This window comes from Canis lupus, chromosome 21, assembly GCF_048164855.1.
Source record: "Canis lupus baileyi chromosome 21, mCanLup2.hap1, whole genome shotgun sequence".
NCBI lineage: Eukaryota > Metazoa > Chordata > Mammalia > Carnivora > Canidae > Canis > Canis lupus.
The window spans coordinates 54,939,607-54,963,758 of NC_132858.1; the positions used below are offsets into that span (position 1 = coordinate 54,939,607).

At 42.2% G+C, this 24,152-nt stretch overlaps 2 protein-coding genes across 44 annotated transcripts in view; one reads left to right on the top strand and one right to left on the bottom strand.

Annotated features, from left to right (window-relative positions):
- Positions 1-15,517, bottom strand: part of SPMIP7 (sperm microtubule inner protein 7) — a 63,283-nt gene extending 47,766 nt beyond the window's left edge. For 19 of the 37 annotated variants that reach the window (XR_012014374.1, XR_012014375.1, XR_012014382.1 and 16 more), the window contains exons 1-3: positions 12,801-14,184; positions 4,572-4,669; positions 3,639-3,722 (exon numbers count right to left, since the gene is read on the bottom strand). Coding sequence is in view for 25 of the 37 variants with exons in the window: in XM_072791744.1 (XP_072647845.1) it covers positions 3,639-3,722; positions 4,572-4,669; positions 12,801-13,359 (741 nt within the window). In the remaining 12 variants the exon portion in view is untranslated. The other 18 variants (XM_072791750.1, XM_072791745.1, XM_072791749.1 and 15 more) reach the window with 16 other exon arrangements.
- Positions 15,518-15,999: 482 nt separating this feature from the next.
- ZPBP (zona pellucida binding protein) overlaps positions 16,000-24,152 on the top strand; it is an 88,136-nt gene continuing 79,983 nt past the window's right edge. For 3 of the 7 annotated variants that reach the window (XR_012014387.1, XM_072791768.1, XM_072791769.1), the window contains exons 1-2: positions 16,000-16,183; positions 18,494-18,574. Coding sequence is in view for 5 of the 7 variants with exons in the window: in XM_072791768.1 (XP_072647869.1) it covers positions 16,054-16,183; positions 18,494-18,574 (211 nt within the window). In the remaining 2 variants the exon portion in view is untranslated. The remainder of the gene's footprint in view (positions 16,184-18,493; positions 18,575-24,152) is intronic. The other 4 variants (XR_012014388.1, XM_072791771.1, XM_072791767.1 and 1 more) reach the window with 4 other exon arrangements.

The following is a 24,152-nucleotide window of genomic DNA, read 5'->3' on the forward strand; positions in this document are numbered from 1 at the left end:
CCCCCTCCTGTCAGCGTTGCAAAGTACAGACTTTCTCGAATAAAGTTTTCTTCTGGCCGCCGATTGTTACCAGATGGGTTCTGTGACTGCCAGTTTATTCTTTTTGTCTTTCACAATATTAACTGTTCCTCTTTCCCTCACTTTTTTTCTTTTCGTCACCCAACCTCCAAAGGGTGACTCTCCTTTCTTTTAAACTTCTTCTCTTACATAATATTGCTGTTCACAATGCCACCTCAAATCATGTATGCTTTTTAAATTCCTTCTCTGCAGATGGAAAGTCTCCTTTGTCTTCCATCAGTGTTTGTTAGATCAATCCTAGGCTGGCTTCTCCCTACCATGCATTTTTATTTTTCAAGGTTTTCCTCATTTACAAAGACAAAAAACAAACAACAACAACAACAAAAAGGTTCTGTTAAGAGCTTGAAGCACAACTTGTTAGGATTTTGTGTTTTCTTTCTTTTTTAACTTGCAGTAATTTGAAGTTTATACTTCTCTTTTATGTGTATTGAAGGTATGGTTTTTGTGTGTTATCGTTTGTCTTATTCTGCATTGCTTTTAGGCCATGTTGGGGAGCACAGTTTTATGCAGCTGCCATTATATTTAGCCCCTTAATTGCTATATTTTTTGTTCTTTTTGATCAGCATTGGCAGATAGTCATCAATTTTTTTTTCAATAAACTAACTCCTGGCATTGGCGATTTTAAAAAATGTTTGTCTTCTATTTCCTTATTATATTATCTTTATTATTTCCTTCCTCTATGATTTTTCTTTGGCCCATGACTCATTCATAAATATATTTTTACATTTCCAAATACAAGATTTTCTGGGGTGTATTGATCTGTCATAATTGTCTTGTAGTCAAAGAACATACCTTGTATGATTTAAAATATTTGAGTAATATATAGAATTGATGGATCACTATATTGTACACCTGACACCAATATAACACTATATGTTAATCATTATGAAATTAAAATAAAAGGTTAAATAAATATATAAGACAAAAATTTTAAAAATTGAATATTTAAAAAATTTCTGGTTGTTTTATGGTACAGTATGTGGTAATTTTCATTAATGGTCCTTGCGAAAACATATATTTATATATGTCTATTAGATCAAGTTGTTAATTGTGCTGCCTTATTCTACTATATGTAGTTTTGTCTATACTAAATTCCCCAATATAATGACTTCTTACCAGCAAGAGTCATGAACAAATATTTCAGTGCCTCAACAGATTAAAAAGAAATCTATGTTTAGCATACAGGTCCCCCATATCAATCTAACATTGTTGATGTCCTATCCTAATAAGCATTGAATCTTTGCCAAATCAACTGCTGCAACATCATCAGTATAATATCTATATCTTCTCTGAAAAATCACATATAAATATAGATAAGAACTATTGGTAAACATGAGTAAGAGTGTTAGAGACAGAACAAGCAAGCAAGTAAAACCAGTGGATGCATTGTCAGAAAGAAGAGACGTGGGAATGCAGAATCACTTAAATTTTTCACTTCTAAAAAGTATACTAAATTAGGATTGATAACAATTCACTTAAAATATCTTTTAATGTGAGCTCAGCAATTCGCAAGATCTGTCACAATCAGCCATGTTCTGTGGGTAACGTATTGATGAGGTTGCTGGGTAATGTGTGGATAGGAATGGTCCTCTTCTTTTAGGGGCAGAGATTCTGAAATTTGTGTGTCCTTATTGTTCTTCATTAGGGAGACAACTAATTCTTCTGAACCTGTATCCAATCTTCACTAGCAGTATCTGAAATTTATGCCTTCTCATTTTCTGGTGGTTCATATTATTGTTCATCATCATTTTAGTATATCATGGATATCATGGTATACTCTTTCATTGGTACCTGGATTTTTCTCCAATACACCATCTTTTCTCTTTCCTGATTAGTCTTTATAAGCTGCCACTTCTATATTTTATGTATCTTCAATTTCTTTATGAAACGTTGGTTTTCAGATCCTCAAATGTATTACTTAACACCATTTTGTCAAAGAAATCTTAATAGTATCTATTCTCTTGCAGATGTAATATTTTACTCTTTCTGTTCTCTACATGTTTTGTGTGTACTATTTCATAAAGAAGGGACTAAATTTGCTATTTGGCTTCATCTTCAGTATTCTTGGAATTTGTTTCAATGGGAACCTCTCTACCAATGCTAGATATTTCTTAGGTTCTATGACAAGACATCGAAGAAGATCTTCCTTTACGTCCTAATACTTTAGCATCATTCACATTAAGGTCCTTCATCACCATCAACATCATAAACGCCTCAACTTCCTAGAATTTCCTCACATTTCACAAGAGCTGACAAAAAATGACTGTTGATGTCCAGATTCCAAACAACGAATTACCATAAACAATGTGGAAAAAAATCAGGAATTTACTATTTCTTTCCATTCTTGTGTCTTTCATGCTTTGGCTCTCTCTTGAAAATTGTGCTGCCATTTGCGTTGGTGCTGGGATGAAAACCGACAGCTGTGTTGCTGTGGTATGTGGTGCCTGTGTGGAGCCCTAGCGCCCAATGTACAGCAGGGAATGGGAGGGGACCCTGCAGGAGACCCCAGGAATGAACATGCGGTGGATGTATTCATCCTGAAGCAGTGGATTATTTTCAGAGATCAGTTCCAACTTTTGATCTTTTATACTTATGAGACTACAAGGTCCAGCTCAAAGTTGTAGTTACCCCTCCTAAAATGGCAAATTTCTGCATAGCCAAAGTGGCATGCAGAAATTTGAGCGCTAGGCTTAAATATTAGTTTCTATCCTTTCGTTGACCTAGTCACTTTTCTCTATTAGCTTTTTGATATTTTAAGGAAAAAGAAATACTAATTAAGTTGTTTTCCATTACAAGTATTGTCCCATGTTACCTGGTTAGCTTCCACTACTGGAAGTAAAATATCCAGATTTATTTTCTGCAACAGAAAGTCTAAATTTATTTTGACTTTGAATAAGTATGTGAATAAGCATTTACATGACACACACCTACTTCAATATTCTAACTCTAAAATGGTAACTAGATAAAGCATGGAGACTTGCCATGAATTTGCAGCTTAAATGAAAAACAAAAGGCACCAATGCCTTCAATTTCTTATAACATTTACTTTGATTAGCTCTCAAAGGATTTACCTACAGGAGCAATGAACACTTTGAGAAGTCTGGAGATGGAATACGTGAGACTATTATAGTACACATTTTCTTTACCCTTGCAACCAAATTCTGCATTTTATCTTGGTTTAGAATGGCTCAAAACAGGCCAAAATACTTGCATTTCTAAGGCCAAGATTTTCTTATTAAGAAAAAAAAATATATATATGTATATATATAAAAGAAAACTCTATAGACAAGAAAAAGCAGGAAGCCTTGGCATGGGTGCATGATGTCTTGATAAAGGAGGAACTGATGACATGTATTTTGAATGCCCTTGTTGCTCCTTAGTCATGTCCTGTATAGTACAACTGATGGTTGTGGGAGGTATGCCCCAATCCCCTCTACGGTAAAATCAGAATGGGCAATCGTGAAGGAAGAGGTGGGAAAAGTAGAAATAAATTTAACACCATAACTGCAGATAAATTAGCAGGCAGATCAATTTTAGTAAGGAGTACATATGGGACTTACCGAAATGGAAACTGATTCCTTAAAAGTATTCACATCTTTACTGCTAATGGGTATGGGGTTTCTCTTCGGGGTGATGAAAATGTTCTAGAATTAGATTGTGGTGACATTGCTCAATTCTGTATCTTTTAAAAGATTCTGAATCTTTTAAAAAAACTGAACACTTTAAAAGGATGACTTTTGTGCTGTATGAAATATATCTCAATAAAGTCATTTTTTTTAAAGAAAGAAAAAACCTTGAGCTATCTGTATATCCCTTGGGGTCATTGAGTCATTTAAATATCATGGTTTTAGGAACTAAACAATCCACATAGAAAAATGGTTAATAACACAGTCCTTAAATTCAGAAGGATACCTAGGTTTAAATTTTGGTTTCATATTTACTGTGTGGTTAAAAGTCAATTAGTTAACATCACTGGGGATTAGCCTTGTTAAATAAAGTGGGGATAGCAACATTGCCTTGTCCAGAAGAGGGGATGGAGACAGGATTTTTGTGGGGTAATACATGTAGGAGCAATCTAGATGAAGAGTAGGGTGGAAGCAGGACAAGAAGCTAGTGAGTGACAATGACAAGGTCCTTAGCAGGACCCAGCTTAGCTTTAGGTCTATTTCCTCAAGGAAATAAGGCAGCCATCGGCCAAAGTCTGAGGGGACAGCGTGGGAGGTGCAGCCCTCCAGGTGGCTGTCAGCCATTCAGTGGCCACCACTCACCGCTACTGGAGGCGGATGCCTTTGCCTGTAAAGGGCACATGGCTCCTCCCTTGACTATTGTAGGAAGCACAAGATCATATGTGATATGCAATCACTGTGAAGGGCCGCGCGGTGCCTGGCACCTAAGCAGCACTTATTAAATGGTAGCTATTTTTTTGCATGAAATATCACACATACAGACAATAAAATTACAAATACTGTATAACATAATCAAGGACATCTTACTGTACATGTTGCTTCTTCATCAAATGCATACGTGTGATTTACTGAGCATGCTTCATGACGAGGTTGTAAATGAGGAACTTTCAGTGGGCTTGTCCAACCTGAAAACAAAAATGTATGTGCTTTGGGTTAAAAATGCGATACACTTTTCTTTCACCAGACATACTTCCTAGTAGAAAGCTAAACTGTGTGATGTTAACTGATGTTAACTTCCAATGGATTATCTAACAACTTTTCTTAGCAGTGAGAACTGAATAGCTCTGGAATGTACATGTTAGGATAATTATAATAGTGCAGAATTATTTGTTATTACTCATTACTTGAAGAGGCCTGTTGGGTACTATGAATGTGATGAGCATGTGGATGTTTTGGGGATGGTGGCAACACAAAGGAATCAGGTTACTATGCAGATAACTTATCATCTCACAATAGATGTCCTAAGAGACTAGCAAACATGCACACTGACTTCAACAAGTATTTACTGCGCCATAAATGGAGGTAGGTGTGTACACCAAGGCAGAAGGGGTTCCTGATGCTGAGATGAACAAATGGAAAAGAGTCACGTAAGTAGATGATTCCCATGTCCTGCAGCAACTGTAATAATACTTGCACTGAGTGCTGTGAGAGGGCAGAGGAAGAACAGGAGCTCAGCCACACTGTGGGGAGATAAGAACATCTTCCTGAAGATGATACATGATCTCACCATGACAAAGGGGAAGTCAGAGACATTAGAGGCCGAGGAGGCCTCGACACACCGCTGTTGGCTTGGAAGACGGAGGAGGCAGCGTGGGAGGGAGCAGCCTCCAGGAGAGGAGCATCCCTGGCTGTCTGAGGGCGAGGAAACTAACACCTCTAGTGCCAGAAACCAGATTCTGCACAACCTGAACAAGCCTACAGTAGATCTTCCCCAGATGCTGCAGGTTTGGGCAGTGAGGTCCTGAACAGAAAACCAGTTGCCCCTGCTCAGACTTCTCACAAAACTGGGAGCTAATGAATGGGTTTTGTGTTAGGCTGCTAAGTCTAAGGCACTTCGTCACAGCAGCAATAGAAAACATCGAGGCATAGGCGAGAGGTCAAGCCACAGTGAGAAAGGCAGTGCTGAACCCCATGATTATTTCAGTTTTGAGAATAAGGATAATTCTGTCTGCAACACAGCTGGCCGAAGGAAATGCTCCAGAGGACTACCATGCCAACAGCAGGAGGATGGCACTCTGTGGTTCCTTCAGATTTGCTGCCATTGAAGCAGCGGCTTTGAAAAAGGAGGAAAGTAGAACAGAACCTAAAATTTGATTTGTAAGCCAGAGAGATAGGGAACAGGACACTGAATTACAACTATGAATGTCAGGGTCACGACATTCACACCTAAATAAGATGAGGTCATTTCCGTTGCCTTCAGTATCTACTGCTGCAAGACAAAGCACTCCGAAGCCTAGGATCTCAAAACAACCATTCATTGTCCTCCAGGACTCTGAAGCTAGTTGGGGTGCTACATGTCATGTGGGAGAGCTCCAGAAGTCCAAAATTATCTCACCCACTTGTCAGAGTGGGTGTTGACTGTTACTGGGGAGCTCAGCTGGAGCAGCTGACCAGTACCTTGCTTTTTGTTATTTTTTTCTTCCTATGGGCCTATGTTGAATTGTTCACAAAATAGTGACTAAGAATTTAGAGGGAGAATCACAAGAGGCCCAATCCCAATGTGCAAGTACTAAAACAAGTCTCCACTTGCTAACATCTTATAGGCTGAAGCGCAGAGTCAATGTGGGAAGGAAACAGACCTCACTCATCTCATGGTAGGAGGGGAAGCAGGCACACATAGGAAGCAGTGAATTGCCAAGGGCCACTTTTGGGATCAGCGATCGCTCATGTCTACTTCACAATGTACAGCCTCACTTCACCACTTTCAGGCCATCAAACCAGTATCAAGTCCTTTGTCAGGGAAACCACTACACGATTTCTTCACTTATTAGAGATTTAACATATTTGAAAATGTGATATTTTCATCGTAAGTTGGTTTTGTATGTAACCCATGAAATTGTATGAGTTTGGAGAGGTCTGCCATGAACACTATTTTTCCATAGGTCCTATTATTATAAAACATTTCCATAATGTGGTGCTTTTAAAGAAACAGAACCTTAAAAGAAAGATTTAAGGATTATTCTATTGATATTTTCTCATTCATGTGTTTTCTCTCCTCTAATGGCTAGGAATATGTTTTTTCAACATCTAAAATACCATTGTTAGTAGTCTTCTCTGAGTTTTTTTTCTCAATATAGCTAACAGTAGGCCAATCGTGTTATTTTCAAAGAAGTATTTTCAGGTTTAGTTGATTTTTTTTCTGCTTTTCTGTTCTCTATTTTACCTATATGCACCAAACATTGATCTTCAAGATACATGACACAAATATTGACAGAATTGAAAGGAGAAATAACTCTACAATAATAGTTGGAGACTTTAATACTCTTTCAGTAATGGATAGAACAACTAGACAAAGATCATCAAGGAAATAGAGGACTTGGGGTGCCTGGGTGGCTCAGTTGGTTAAGCATCATCTTCCTTTGGCTTGAGTCATGATCTCAGGGTCCTAGGATGGAGCCTCGCATACGACTCCCTGTTCAGCGTGAAGTCTGCTTCTCCCTCTCTCCACTCATACTCTCTGTGTCTCTCTCAAATAAATAAAATCTAAAAAAAATAAAAAATAAAAAATAAGATAAATAAATAAATAAATGAAAAAGAAATAGAGGACTCAAAAATTTGACCCAAAAGGATATACAGAACACTTTATCCAACAGGATCCCCAAGCAAAATACATATTTTTCTCAAGTGCACATGGAACAGATTATGGGATGCCTGGCTGGCTCAGCGGTTGAGATGTCTGTCTTTGGCTCAGGGCATGATCCCGGCAGGATCGAATTCTGTGCTTCTCCTTCTGCCCATGTCTCTGCCTCTATCTCTGATGAATAAATAAATAAATCTTTTTTTAAAAAGAATGGGTTATATTGTAGGCCACAAAATAGGTCTTCATAAATTTTAAAAAACTGAAATAATACAAAGTATATTTTCTGATCACAATGGAATTAAAGTAGAAATTGATAAAATGGAATGAAACTACAAATCAATATGTGAAAATTAAACATCACATCCCTAAATAAAGAAGAAATCCTATGGAAAATTAGAAATTATCTTGAGACAAATGAAAACAAAAACATAATACAACAGAAGTTATGGGATTCAATAAAAGTAAAGCTAAAAGAGAAATTTATAAGAATACTTATTTTTTTAAATTTATTTATTTATGATAGTCACAGAGAGAGAGAGAGAGAGAGAGGCAGAGACATAGGCAGGCTCCATGCACCGGGAGCCCGACGTGGGATTCGATCCCAGGTCTCCAGGATCGCACCCTGGGCCAAAGGCAGGCGCCAAACCGCTGCGCCACCCAGGGATCCCTAAATACTTATATTAATGAAAAAAGATCTCAAGTAAACAACCTAAATTTGTAACTTAAGGAGCTACAAAAAAAGAAACTAAACCCAAATCTAGCAGAAAGAAATAATAAAGATCACCATAGAGATAAAATAAAAAAACCCAACAGAATCAATGAAAGCAAAAGTTGTTTTTTGGGGAACATAAAAAAAAATTGGCAAACCTTTAGCTAGACTGACTCAGAAAAAAAGAAGATTCAAATAAACTAAAATCACAAATGAGAAAGGACACAGGGCAACTGATTTTTGTTGGAGGAAGTCATCAAGAAGATGTGACTGTAAGCTGGACTCCGGCATGGGAAGCTTCTCACCCACTCCCATCCTTGAAATATACCTTCTGCCCCCCACTCCCCCCCAGTAGGAGCTATTCTAAGAATGTAGCCCAGAGTAAGGTGTTGTTGAGGTCATCTGGATGGTATATATGTCTAGACCCTGGCAAGGTCTTTATATAAACTTTTAGGATTCCAGCGGCCAGCTGTGGAGATCAATTTGTCTTGCAGCCACCCAAGATAAGCCTTGTATGTAAGTCCTCTTGCTTATTAAACCTGCCACTTACCCATCTGGAGTGGCTTGCCTCTTTCTTTGTTCTCCCTCTGCCCTCTGTGTATGAGAGCCAGTTTTGGATTTCACCCAAAGAACTTTTGAGGTTGCAAACTAACAACTTTACAGAAATAAAAAGGGTAAGAATATACTATGAACAACTGTGCACCAACAAATTTTATAACCTAGATGAAATAGACAAATTCCTAGAAACATGAAACCTATTAAGATTGAATTATGAAGAAACAAAAAATATGAACAGATCTGTAACTAATAAGGAGAATCAATAATCAAAAACTTATCAACAAAGAAAAGTTTAGGACCAGATGGTTTCACCGGTGAATTCTACAAAACAAAGAATTAATACCAATCCCTCTCAAACTGTTTCGAAAATACTGAAGATAAGGGGATGCTTTCAAACTCATTCTATGAGGCCTACATTACCTTGATTCCAAAATCTGACACAGACAGTATAAGAAGACTGCAGATCAACATCGCTGATAAATATTGATGCAAAAATCCTCAAAATACTAGAAAACAGAATTTAACAGCACATTGAAAGTATTAAATTCCATGACCAAGTGAGCTTTATTCCTTCAGTGCAAGGAATTGTATTTGTGCATTGTCAGAGGCAACGTAAAATGGAGTAGCCATTATGGAAAACCCGTATGGTGGCTTCTCAAAACATTAAACATGGAATTATCATGTAATAGAGAAATTCCACTTTTGGGTATATACCCCAAAGAATTGAAAGCAGGCTCTTAAAGAGGTATCTGCACCTCTATGTCTATAGCCATATTATTCACAATAGCCAAAGGGTAAAGCAACCCAAGGGTCCATCGATAGATAAAAAAACAAAATGTGGTATATACATAGAAAATTATTCTGCCTTAAAAAGAAATTGACACTTGGAACAACATAGACATTGTTGTCCATGAGGACATTATGCTAACTGGAATAAGCCAGTCATGAAGACTTTATGACTCTACTACGACTTCACTTATATAAGGTTTCTATAATAGCCAAATTCTGAGATAGAAAGTAAAACAGTGATTGCCAGGGGGTAGAGGTAGGGAAGGAGATAGGGAGTTAGTATTTAATGGGTTCAAAGTTTCAGTTTTTTAAGATGAAAAGCATTAAGGAGATGAATAGTGAGGATGGCACCTAATACCAATGAACCACACACTTAAAAATGGTTGACTGTTATGGATTGAAGGTTTGTGTACCCCCCACAAATTTGAATATTGAAACGTCTAACCCCAATTGGAAGGTTGGGCCTTCGGGAGATAATTAGGTTTAGATAAGGTCTGGAGGGTGTGGCTCTCATGATAGGATTACTGTTCTTATAAAAAGAGGAGGAGAGACCAGAGCTGTCTCTCTCTCTCTCTCTGCCATGTGAGGAAGCAGAAGCAGGCCCTCTGCAAGCCAGAAAAAAAGGCTCTCACCAGGAACCAAATTAGCTGGTACCCTGATCTTGGACTTCCCAGCCTCCAGAACTGTGAGAAATAAATGCCTGTTGCTTAAGCCACCCAGTCTATGGTATTTTGGTTTAGCAGCTTGAGCTGAGACAGTGGCTAAAAAAGAAAAATGTAGGAAGATATACTAAGAATTATAAATATTGATATTAGGAAGCTGAATGTAGGAAAATCAAGGATGTGATAACTGGCAACCTCTACTTTCTCTGTGGTAAGGAAGATGTGTCATCTGCTTAAGGAGAGGCAAAAAGATCAATGAAAGGTTTGACTACAATTAGGGTAAGTGTAGAGTACTTGATTGGTATATGAGAAAGTAAGTCAACTAGGAACAAAAGAGCGCTGAACCCAATTAATTGTCTAGACAAAGTTGGAATAAGGCAAGAAATTGGCAAATTGGCAATATAATCGTTTATGATATTGTTTTGGTATTTATGAAAGCCCACTTAAAAGTATACTGATGTGTGATATCTACCTAATTTTACAAAGACATTCTCCTTTACCGGAATGTATTTGAAATTATGTGGATTTAGGTTTGCTAAAAACTGAAAAGTACTTATTATTTACAATTAATGATTATTTCCAAGATGTACAAAATCATTGAAAACCTAGGACAAATTATATTAAACCAAATCCATGGCCTGCCAGTATTACTCTTTGAAACTGTAATAGTTAATATTAAAAGCTACTATTAATTGAATGGTTTAACCAAGTTCTAGGAATTTTGTTGTGTTTTACATGTCTTAATTCACTTAATCCTTATAATTTTATGAGAAGTACTGTTAATGCCAAGGAAATGAAAATTCTGGACTTTCTAATCACTAACATTTATTGGTGCATTTACATATTCCTATGTGAATTACACGAAATAGTTCTATGACCTTAGGAAGTATTATTGGCACATGAATTTACAAATATAGATATGTAAAGGCATAAAGATTAGCAGCCAACCCTGGGTCGTAGTACAAGTAAGCCTTCAATCAGGACGAAAGCTCAGCAAGTCTACTGACTTCTGTTGTAGTGATCCAGGTAGTGAGTTCTATACTTGGTTCTGAATTGTTGGTGCAGTCTGTTGACCCTATTCTCGTTGTATGTCAGCTTTAATAAATGATTTCTTCAACCTCTAATTTGTTGTAATAATGTTTTGGGAGTCCAGTCTTAGAAAAAGTTACACTACACTAGCCTAGGGTGACTGCTTACGTGAAGTAGCATGCTTGTCTACGATAGGAGTACTAGGAAAAACGACTTCAATTCCTTTAAAGACATACTCTATTATTTTACATTGAAACATTAGCAAAAGAGTGAGCTCAAGCTCTTTTCTTCACAGAGTTGAAAAGCAGTCACTGGTTGGGAATCAGTAAGATGTTCTGCGTTGGCAACACAGCCCTGAACTCATCAGTGGTTCAGCGCGAATGATGGTAGCTTTCAGTAATGCTGTGATTCACTAGGTGGCATTTCCAGTGGCTTATAAAATACTCATTTCTTAAAACAGGTTGTGAACCTCATCCATACTCTTTATATGGAAATTCCAAACGAAGGAATTTCCTGAAGCCCACGTGCCAAGTCCAGAGCTGGAGTGCACACTAAAAGCCTAACTCTTATCATATGCTTGCATCTCTCCAGATCGCTGTCTGCAGGGTGGGGTGGGGAAGAGGGGCTCTTCTTGTCTACTACTTTTTCCCTTTTTCTTACCCTCTGCCAGGTCCCGAGAGCCTATGGCCTCTCTCCATAGAAAAGTGGCAGGAACCACGAATCCTCACTGCTCCAAACACTGGTGGTATCACTGTTCCTCCAGACTGTCCCGTAAGCCTCTAGTCTATGGGCAGTGCCCAAGAGCAGTGGAGGGGGGTGTAGCCTCTGGTGCTAGAGGAAGCTTAGCATCTCTTGCTAACAGCATGTGGTCCTTTCCCTTCCACACGCTCAAAGATGTTAACCTCCTTGCACTCCCTGCTTGCCACACACACCTCCATACTAAAATAATCTGCGTGGCTTTCCTTTGGAAGTGTTTCTCACTCTTCCCGTAGCAGGCCTGTGACACTCTCTGGGAGTTCTCATACAGAAACCCTAAGGTTAAATATCAGTAAGAGGTCATCAGTTCCGTGTCCAGGGCTACGTAAGGGTTGCTTCCCAGTAGACCCGGAATCTACCTGTAACTACCTTCCGTTTCATTTCAGCTCCTATGACCTCGCTCTTTTATAACCACCATCAGATATGTTTTTTCAAGGAAGACAGATATACGCAGTCATGCTACATGACTATCAAAACTAAACATGTATGTCCTCGTGGAAAATTTAGATCATCCATATGTCTAGAATAAGTTATCTGATATCGCTTTGCGTTGGTCACTTACCCTAATTAATGCACTTTTAAAAACCATTTTTTTTTACAAATAGGTTTATAAAAGGCTAATCATTCTTTTTTTCTTACAATCTATAATTTTATTTTTTAGATTTTTTTTAATTTATTCATGAAAGACACACAGAGAGAGTCAGAGACACAGGCAGAGGGAGAGAAGCAGGCTCCATGCAGGGAGCCCCATGTGGGACTCCAGCATCATACCCTGGGCCGAAGGCGGCACTAAACCGTTGAGCCACCCGGGCTGCCCAATCTAGAATCTTAAAATAAGAATCCTTATTCAGTTCTTTACAACTTTATGTTAAATTTACTGCTAAATACTTAATCTTATATCCACACTCTTCTCCCTTGTTTAAAAATTGTAAGGGCCATGTAACTTTATTTACCTCCAAGTCTTGCTCTGATGGAAATGTCTGGTACTGCCCTGGAATTCCATCTCCTATCCTGTTTTAGTTCTTCTAACAAAATGTTTTGCCTTTTTAGCGTTGTTTGAAATCCCGCATCTGGCCTGGGAACTCGATGCTGTGGTTTCACATCACTGAAATCCACCAGGCTTGGTATGGCTCTGCCAACGCCAGGCTTTAGATCAGCATCGCCACCAGGACTCAAAAACCCTGAACAGCAATCGCCCAAGGGCACGTCATCTCGAAGTGGAAATAATGGATAATCCTGCCCATACGGTGGGGGATAAGGGTAGTGTAAATGGTAGTCTGGCAAGACTGAAGGGGGGTAAGGGTGAAATTTAAGAAAAGCAGGGTTGCATTTCTTTTCGATTCTGCCATAGTTGTGTCTGTCCTCAACTCCTTTCACAAAAGGCATGTTCATTTTCCTTAAGAGATCACAGTAGTGTGGGTAACCTATATTCTCAATGGCCTTTTTTCCTGAAAGGATGGACCTCTCAGAGATACTTATCTTTCCAGGTCCGTACTGTGAACCCATATCCATGGCCTTTCTCTTTTGAATTCTGGATGACTGTAAATTAAGTCTGAGGACTCCTTTCTATTTAACTATAAAACTTACTATCTCCAATAGTTGAGTATTGGTTCATCCAACATAAAGGTACTGATTTGCTGTTCTAAATGTCGATAGAGTATTTTTTTTTAAGACAAGTATTTTTTCTCTACCAAAAGTATAGAGCAGTAAGGGACCAGGACAGAAAAACAAAACAGAATCCCTGTTGCTTGGCAACAGCTGGAACTCACACACTGGACCATTTACTATATATGTCATAATTTAATTCTTAGGAAGAACAAGAGTCGCCTTGTAAGTATTTTCATGATAGCCTCCTTACCACTGCTCAGGAAAACTGTGCTCATTTGTAATTTGTTTTTAAATGCTTCCGTAAGTTGACACCTTATTCACTAAAGGTATAGAGCAGCTAATCAAGTGAGAATATATTTTTTAATGTATAAATACATTTGACTAAAATTTAGTACTTAAAGACAGGATACGATAAATTACAAAACTCCCAACCTAAATAAATGTAAATTTAAATGCAATGCAAAGAAAGAATGGGTATTAGACTATAGTTAATTCAGTGCACCTAATTTTTAACAAAAATAATAGTCCAAGTACAAATTCATCTTAAAATGCCCTAAATTATCTTACCCTTTGGCTACCAATGTACGGAGTAAGACCAATGGGGTTTGTGCACTCATTTCAGAAAATTACTAGAAAAACTTGTAAAATATGAGCTATTACCTCACATGTAAAAAATAAAAACATTAATATATTGGTTATTCATAAGCTCATTTCAATGGGATAATTTGGACTTGCACGAAAAGGAAGTTTCACAGGAATTCCAAATATTGGATTTGAGGCACGAGGTTCACACCATCCATCCCTATTGGAATAAAAAAAAAGCAAACATCAATGAGACACCTACTTCCTTATTCTAGCAGCTGGCTTTCCATCTTTAGATTCCCAATACTTATGAACTAATCTCCAATATAATGTCCTTGACCACAACGCTTGTCCTATTGTCAAACGTGAGGAATTTACACAGCAGATGAAGGTAGGAGGGACCGATGAACTTATGCAAATTCTTAATGGCAAAAGTCAGTGGCAGTCAGAGGACCATTTGGTGTTGGTCAGGCTTTCTAGTTTATAAAAATGAAAAGGAGGGATGCCTGGGTGGCTCAGCGATTGAGCATCTGCCTTTGGTTCAGGGCGTGATACTGCGGTCCTGGGATTGAGGCCCACATCGGGCTCCCCGCATGGAGCCTGCCTCTCTCTCTGCCTGTGTCTCTGCCTCTGTCTCTCATGAATAAAATGGAAAAAAAAATTTAAACACAAAAAAGTAAAATCTATAAAACCAAGTATCGGAGAAGATTGGAATAATAGGACCTCATGCACTGATGGTGGAATGCTAAAGTGTACAATCACTTTGAAGACCAAACGGATTAGATCTCATAAAAGTTGAACATTCACATACCCTACAATCTAGAACGCTACTCCTCGGATTATATATCCTAGAGAAATGATTATACCTGCACAGCAGAACACAGGCACAAGAACGTTCACGGCAGCATATTTGTTGTAACAAAAACTGGAACAGGGACGCCTGGGTAGTGGTTGAGCACCTGCCTTTGGCTCGGGGTGAGATCCTGGAGTCCCGGGATCGGGTCCCGCGTCGGGCTCCCTGCATGGGGCCTGCTTCTCCCTCTGCCTGCGTCTCTGCCTCTCTCTGTGTCTCTCATGAATACATAAAATCTTAAAAAAAATGAAAAGGAGATTCAGCAGGTGCCATACCTAGGCATAGTGAATGAGCCCTTTTCAGTAAAATCTGTATTGATTTGATGTCCTCAAAGGAACCGCAAGGTCTTGACCACAACCCGGCTAGATCCAAATCCTACTAAAGCACGCTCCGGCACAATTTAATCAGAAAGAATTTCTAAATATGTAAATGTACTCCGTGGAATAAACCACACTGTGGACAGTTCACCAAACATCCAACCTCTGCAGACAGAGCCAGAAAACTCCAGGCACGTCCTGATCCTGGTCTAGAAAAAGGCCTTGTTCCTTTTTCCAGTTTCTTTCCTTCCTCCTCCTTCCTCTTCCTTCCCTTTCTCCTTCTCCCTTCCTCCCTTCCTTCCCCTCCCATCTCCCCCTCCCTCCCTCCCTTCCCCTTCTCTCTCCTTCCTTCCTCTCCCTCCTTCTCTGCTCCCTTCCTTCCTCCCGCTCCTTCCTTCTCCTCCCTCCCTTCTTCCCCTTCCTCCTCCGTCCTCCGCGGCTGGAGCTGAGGTTGCGGCGGCGGCAGCGCAGGCAGGCAGGGCCCGGCTCCGGGGGCGTCGGGCGGCAGCTCAGCGAGGGGCGGCGGCCGCGGCCACCCGCGCGCACGGACGGCAGGCTCCGGGATGGGGGGCGGGGTCGCGGGTGTGCCGCGTCCATCCCTGCAGCCGCAGGGCCGAGCGGGTGGCCCCGGATCCCGCCGCGCTCCGCCCGGTTCCAGAAGCTTCTGGGCGCGGCGTCGACCGACGCGCGCACGCGGCAGCCCCGCAAGCCCCGCCCCCGCCGCCGGAAGTGGCGGCCCGTCCTTCCGGCCTCCCTTCCGGCCCGCGGCGCGCCGACTTCCGGCGGGCAGGTGCGCGCGCCGCCTAACGACCGTCCGCGGCGACGGTGGGCAGCGGCGGCGAGCGGATGGAGGCCTCGGCCCCCGGCCGGCGGCGGCGGTGGGGCTGGCGGCGGGCCCGGGGTGCGGGCTGCGCGCTCAGCTGGGCCGCGGTCGGCCTCGTGCTGTCCGCCTTCGTGGCGCGGGCGTCCCCGCCAGGTGAGGCGTCGGCGCCGCCCAGCCGCGGAGGCGCCGGGGACCGTGCGGGGCCCCCGTCCGTCCGTCCGTCCGTCCGCTCCTCCGAGGCCTGGAGCCGCAGCTGACCTCGGAGCACGCGGTCCACGTGGACGCGCCGGAGGGGGGGCTCCGGGGGCTCACGGCCTGCGGGCGGCCCGGGCAGGCGGGGAGTGAGCGCGCCGAGGCCCCTGCTTGCGGCGGAGCGCGAGATGCTAGAGCCGCGCGTGCCTGTAAGACTCGTGTGGATGCACGGATGGAGACGCAGGCGCCCCGCGGAGCCCCGTGCGGGACTCGGGCTCGTGACCCCGGGGTCACGCCCTGCGCCCCAGCGGGTGCCGCACCGCTGAGCCCCCCCATCCCTGGGGATCCGAGAGCCTACGGGGACCCCCCTAGGGCAGGCAGCGGCCTCCCGGCCCCGAGGACACTCGCCGCCCCGTGTCCGCGCTGTGGGGGCGGGTGCTGTGCTTTGCGCTGCTGCTGCTGCTAGTCCGCGTGCCCGGCAGCACTGGCCCCACGAACGTGAGCGCGGATCGTACCGAGCCCTACGCGGTCTGTGCCACGTGCAGGGTGCTTGCTGGTCAAGGGGGGTCACGGCGAGCCCTGCGCCCCTGGACCTGCTGACGCAGTGGGAGACCGTGCAGGCGCTCGAGGGACCCGTAGGCCGGGGCAGAGCACGTGCCCGGAGGGAGGGGCTGGAGACGGGACCAGGGCAGGCCGCGGGGTTCACGGGGTGAGGGGGGCTGGAGGGGCGGGGCCACGGGGTTAGAGCAGCTGGAGGGGCGGGGCCACGGGGTGAGGGGGCTGGAGGGGCGGGGCCACGGGGTTAGAGCACTGGAGGGGCGGGGCCACGGGGTTAGAGCAGCTGGAGGGGCGGAGACACGGGGTTAGAGCAGCTGGAGGGGCGGGGCATGGGGTTAGAGCAGCTGGAGGGGCGGGGCCACGGGGTTAGAGCAGCTGGAGGGGCGGAGACACGGAGTTAGAGCACTGGAGGGGCGGGGCCACGGGGTTAGAGCAGCTGGAGGGGCGGAGACACGGGGTTAGAGCAGCTGGAGGGGCGGGGCATGGGGTTAGAGCAGCTGGAGGGGCGGGGCCACGGGGTTAGAGCAGCTGGAGGGGCGGAGACACGGAGTTAGAGCACTGGAGGGGCGGAGACACGGGGTTAGAGCAGCTGGAGGGGCGGAGACACGGAGTTAGAGCAGCTGGAGGGGCGGAGACACGGAGTTAGAGCAGCTGGAGGGGCGGAGACACGGGGTGAGGGGGCTGGAGGGGCGGGGCCACGGGGTTAGAGCACTGGAGGGGCGGGGCCACGGGGTTAGAGCAGCTGGAGGGGCGGAGACACGGGGTTAGAGCAGCTGGAGGGGCGGGGCATGGGGTTAGAGCAGCTGGAGGGGCGGGGCCACGGGGTTAGAGCAGCTGGAGGGGCGGAGACACGGAGTTAGAGCACTGGAGGGGCGGGGCACGGGGTTAGAGCAGCTGGAGGGGCGGGGCCACGGGGTTAGAGCAGCTGGAGGGGCGGAGACACGGAGTTAGAGCAGCTGGAGGGGCGGAGACACGGAGTTAGAGCAGCTGGAGGGGCGGGGCCACGGGGTTAGAGCAGCTGGAGGGGCGGAGACACGGGGTTAGAGCAGCTGGAGGGGCGGGGACGCGGGGTTAGAGCACTGGAGGGGCGGGGCCGCGGGGTTAGAGCACTGGAGGGGCGGGGCCACGGGGTTAGAGCAGCTGGAGGGGCGGGGCCACGGGGTTAGAGCAGTGGAGGGGCGGGGCCACGGGGTTAGACAGCTGGAGGGGCGGGGCCACGGGGTTAGAGCACTGGAGGGGCGGGGCACGGGGTTAGAGCAGCTGGAGGGGCGGGGCCACGGGGTTAGAGCAGCTGGAGGGGCGGAGACACGGAGTTAGAGCACTGGAGGGGCGGGGCACGGGGTTAGAGCAGCTGGAGGGGCGGGGCCACGGGGTTAGACAGCTGGAGGGCCGGGGCCACGGGGTTAGAGCAGCTGGAGGGCCGGGGCCACGGGGTGAGGGAACTCGAGGGGGAGGCCCTGGTGACCTGAGTCGCCAGGTGCGGGTCCCCAGGTGCAGAGGATTGGGCATTTGAAAATGGGTATTGCAGGTGGTTGTGGAGACGCCGGAGGCGGGCGATAGCGGGGAAGCAGGAGGAGGTGAATCTTGGGGGAGTAGGCGGAGGAGGCCGCGCCTTCCCCGGTGACCCGGCCGCGGGCACTGCCACACCCACCGCTGCGGTGCCCCAGCTTCTGACCACGCATGTTGCTGATCTTGCCTTCTTGTTTTTCATAGTCGGATATTTCATTCGATTTCCAAGAGGTTTTCGCTTGACCCAAGAAACGGTGAAAATTGTGGGATCATCCAGTTTTCCAGGTATGAATAAATAGACCTTCAGTCATTTTAAGAAAGTAGTTAACGTTTGTTTAGATTTATCAGCCCCGTCCCAAAGGCTGACGTTCCCCAGACATCCTGGTCTCCTGGGATGGAGATGTATTAGAGGTTTTTCTGTGTAGTTTTATTCCTCCACTTGTGATTCCGTTTGTCCATAACTGCCGAAGTGTGTGAAAAGTAATGTTTTCAGAAGTTAGCTGATTGAAGTCATCTATAGTGCTTGTGTTTGTTACAATTATTAGCCATAATATTGAACTTACACAGTTTGAATATGCTGAGAGTCTTTGCAGATGAGATCTGTATGTCATAAAGGTTTTGGATTCATGCTTTTCCAGGACACACATGAGAGGTACTAAAAGTTTTTGGTGTTTGTTTGTTTTTTACTGAAGTCAATTTACATGCTTAAAGTTCCTCCTTGAAGTGCACATCCCAGTGGTTTTTAGCATACTGGCAACGGGTTTTGCAGCGATCACCATGTATTACCATAGCGCTTTGACAGCTCCAGCAAGGAAGGCTGTACCCCGTAAGCAGTCACCCTCCAAGGCTGGAAATCACTGATATTTCTATCACTATTAATTTGCATGTTCCAGACATTTTATATAGGTGGAATCGTATGTGATGTGGTGCTTTGCATGTGGCTTTTTTCACTTACAGTGTTTCGGGGGTTTATCATGTCATAGGATGTATCAGCACATCATTCTGTTTTAGGGCTGAATAATATTCCATTGTATGGATATACCACTTTTTGTGTATCCATCAATTGGCGGATATTTGGGTAGTTTCCACTTTTTGGCTATTACAAATGCCAACAATGCCGTTGCAAACATTCCTGAAGAAGCTTCTGTGTGAACTCAATTATAATTTATTTCTCCTGAATATACCTAGAACGTCAGGTAGCTCTATGTTTAACATTTTGAGGAACTGTCAAACTTTTTTAAAGAGCCTTTAATATTTTACTTTCACACCAGCAATGGATGAGGATCCAAATTTCACATCATCCTTGCCAACATTTTCTGTTTTTTATCTTTTTGATTATAGTCATCTAGTGTGTGTGAGGTGGATTGTCATGTGGTTTTGATTTGCATTTCCATAATGTCTAATGATGATTAAGATCTTTTCATGTGTTTAACGGACATTTGAGTATCTTCTGTGCAGAAATTTCTATTCAGATCTTTTACTCATTTTTTAATTCAGTGTTTTTTTTTCAAAAAAGTATTGAGTTGGACTTTTTTTTTTAAACATTCTGATCACTAAACCCTTGTTTGATTTACAAAATTTTTCTTCAATTCTGTGGATTATGTTTTCACTTAAATTTTTTTTTAATTTTTAAATTTTGATTCCAGCATAGTTAACATGAAATGTTATATTAGTCTCAGATATACAATATAGTGATTCAACCATTCGGTATGTTACTTACTGCTCATCACACACGATAAGGGTGCTCTTAATCCCCTTCACCTATCTCTCTACTCCTCCTCCTACCACTCCTCTGGTAACTATCTGTTTGTTTTCTATAGTCAAGGGTCTCTTTCTTGGTTTGCCTCCCTTATTTTTTTTCCTTTCTTCATTTGTAAACAGCCCAAATTTGTCCATTGATGGATGAATAGATAAAGAAGTTGTAGGGTGTGTGTGGTCTGTGTGTGTTTGTGTTTATATACATATGTGTGTGTCACACAAAGAAAATTCAAAAGATTTTCTTTCTCTGTTCACTTTTCTTGGTGCCTTGTTGAAAAACAATAGATGGATGGGTTTTTATTCTGGACTCTAAATTCTATTTCATTGATCTCTATGTCTGTCCGTATGACAGTATGACACTGTCTTGAGTTCTTTTGCTCTACAGTAAGTTTAGAAATCATTAAGTCAGAGTCCTTCAAATTCAGTCTTTTTCAAGATTGTTTTGGCCCTGCTGGATTTCTTGTAATTCCATATTAATGCTAGAGTCAGATTGTCCATTTCTGCAGAAAATCCCATTAGGATTTTAGTAAGGATTGCATTGAAGTGTCAATCAATTTTGGGAGTACAACCAACGTAACCCTATTAGCTTTTCCAATTCATGGACTTGGAATATCTTTCCATCTACTTAGATCTTTAATTTCCCTTAGTGGTGTTTTAGAGCTTTCAGTGTACAAGTCTTGCACCACTTTTGTTAAATTTATTCCTAAGTATTTTATTCTTTTTGTTGCTGTTGTAAATGGAACAGTTTTATTTAGGTTTTAAATTGCTCATTGCTGTTCTATAGAAATACAGTTGAATTTTTCATGTGGTGGTTGTATCCTGTCACCTTGCTGAATCATTTCTTGGCTTTTTTTTTTGCCAGTTGCTCCAGCCAGAACCTGCAGTTCAGTGCTGATGACAACAGATATCCTTGTCTTACTCCTGATGTTAGTTAGAGAGAAGGAACGGTTTCAGTCTTTTGCTATTAAATATGACCTTAGCTCCGAGTTTTTTGTAGATGCTTTTTGAAATTGAGAACGTTCCTTCTGTTCCTAGTTGGTTGAGTGCTTTTATTGTGAAAAGTTTTTGGATTTTGTCAAATCCTTTTTCAGCATACATAGATGATCCTGTATTTTCTGTCCTGTGTTCTATTGATATAATTCAGTGTTACATTGATTTCTTTTTGTATTTTGAATAAGTCATGCATTCCTGGGATAAATCCTGGTTGATTATGATGGATAATCCTTCTTCATGCTGCAGGATTGGCTGCTACTATCCTGAGGATTTTTACATCTGTATTCATAAGGGAAATTGTTCTGTGGTTTTCTTGTCTTTGTCTGATTTTGGTTTTAGGGTAATAGTGGCTTCATAGAACAAGTTAGGACATGTTTCTTCCTCTTCTGATTTTTTTTAAGAGCTTATGAAGTGTTGTTGATTTGACTTGACTTCTTTGGTGAAATTCATCAGCAAATTCACCTGGTGCTGGGCTTTTTTTGTAGGAAGATCTGTAATTACTAATTTAGTCACTTCACTTGCTTAGGTCTATTCAGACTTTGTTTTTTATTTATGGTTTCTGATGAGAAATAAGCCACTAATTTGAAGATCATGTGTATGCAACAAGTTGCTTTTCTTGTCACTTTCAAGAGTCATCTTTTTAGACTTTAACAATGACTATTATGTGTCTAGATATGGATCTCTGAATTTATCCTAGTTTGAGTTCATTGAGCTTCTTTGACATGTAGATTCATGCCTTTCATCAGTTTGTGGAAGTTTTGCCATTAGTTCTTCAAGTATTATTTGTGCCTTTATACTCTCCACCATTCCATGGAATTTGTGTTACATATACACTGCTGTGCTTGATGGTTACCTACAGGTCTCTGGGTACTGTTCATTTATCTGTATTTTTTTTCCTCTTTGACTGAATAATCACAAATTGATATATCTTGAGGTTTGCTGATTCTTTTTTTCTGCCTCTTTAGATCTGTTTTTGATTCTTATAATGGGTTTTTCAAATTTTTATTGTACTTTTTAATCCAGAATTTCCTTTGGGTTCTTTTTTTTATATATGTAACTTCTGTCTCTTTATTGATTTTTTTTGAGAGGAATCATTTTCATACTTTTTTTTTGGGGTACTTTAGGTGTTCTTTGATCATATTTAAAACAACTGATTTAAAACGTTTGTTCAGTAAGTCCTAAATTTGGGCTTCCTCAGGGGCAGTTTCTTTTGGTTGCTTTCATTTTTCCCCTACCTATGATAATACTTGGGTTTTTTTTTTTTGTGCATGTTTCATATTTTGGTTGAAAACTGGACTTTTTAAATAATTTAATATAGAAATTCTGGAAGTCAGGTATAAATGTTTTTGGTGTTTATTGTTATTGTTGGTAATTTTAACAACTTTTCTGAACTGCTTGAGTTATACTTATGTGTAGCCACTGAAGTCTCTTCTCAGTTAGCATAGGCTGATTATTGGATGGAGATTTTATTGACACCTGGAGCTCATTAATCTGGTCTCTGCTGAGGGTGTTTGCATGCTTGTTGTCACACACCCTAAACATTTAGCTAGGTGGTCGATAACTCTGTTCTTTACTGTCTGTTGTGCAGAGCATTGGTTTCAGCTGAAGGTACAAACTTAAGTCTCAGTCTTGACGGATCATGCTCAGTGCATGCATGTGGCCTTCTATTTTCCCAGAAAATGTTAGAACTTTTCAGAGCCCCTATGGACATGTCATTCCCAGCTTTTCCTCTCAAGCTTTTTGGTTAGCCAGCTGTTGTTACCCACTGCATCAGGCATTTCAAAGTTAAATGACAGCATCTAGTTATTTTTGAAAAAATACTTTTTGGGAAAAGGTTTGTACAGTGGTTGTGCTTTGAGTTAGATAAATGAAGACAGGCTTGTGAGTAGTGTCTTCCAGGAAACTGCCAGAGAAGTCAAATAAAGACAGTTCTTTGGGAAGGAGGCCTTGAAGTCCCTCCAACCCTGTTTGCCCCTTTAGTAGCTGCCAGGCTGCTGGTTCTTAGAGTGATTGGCGTGGTGGTTGTCAGAGTGAGGGCAGAGCTGGGGGTGGGGGGTGATGGGAATGGGGAAGTTTACGATGCTGCCAGCCCATGAGGCCCTCGTAACAAATTACTGCAGACTGGGTAGATTAAACAAAGTGTATTGTCTCCCAATTATGAGGCCAGAAGTTCACATGGAGGCAGGATTGGTTCTGCTTGAGGGCTGTGAGGGAAGGGTCTGTTCCAGTTCTTCTTCTTTGGCTCGTGGGTGGTCAGCTCCGTCTAAGGTCTCTTCATGTCATTTACCCTCTGTATTTGTATGTGTGTCCAGATTTTCCCTTTTCATAAGACACCAGTCATATTGGATTTGGGCTCACCGTAATGACCTCATCTTAAGTTAATTACTTTTGTAAAGATTCTGTGTCAAAATTATGGTCACATTCTGAGGTACGAGGATTATGAGATAGGTCATGAGATCATGACCGGAGCTGAAACCCAAGAGTTGATGCTTATCCATCAGGCACCACTGAATCCAGCAGTATTTGAATAAAAGAGCATGATCAGTTAGAATTATTCCAGGAAAGCAATAATATTATCAATCATTCCATTAAAATATTCAAGAAGAAAAAAACAATCATTTCATTCAGTATAGAAAAAGTTGTTAAAAAAAAAGAAAAAAAAAGAAAAAATTGTTAAAATTCAACAGCAATTAATGATAAAAACAAATAACCAAGAATACAGGGTAACTTTCTTAACCTACGGAGTAGTATCTATCTAAAATATACATTTGTGATGTGATGTGATGTGATGAGCACTGGGTGTTATACTATTGTTGGCAGATTGAATTTAAAGAAAAAAGAAAGCTACATTCAGTGAACATCAGGATATATGTTAAAACATGAGAGATATAGTCTCTATTTGAAGTTAGGAATTCCAATTCTCAAGTACAATTTTATTTTATTAAATCACAAACTTTCTGATGAATCAGTGAAGAGTCAGCATGCAATTACTGAGGAATTACTGGAAGCTTTTCTAACAGCTTACTTATGAGCAAATTCAGGATAATTGAATTGTTACTGTATTCCTTTTGTATCTCCTGAAGATACTATTTTTACATGGTTAGTGATCAAA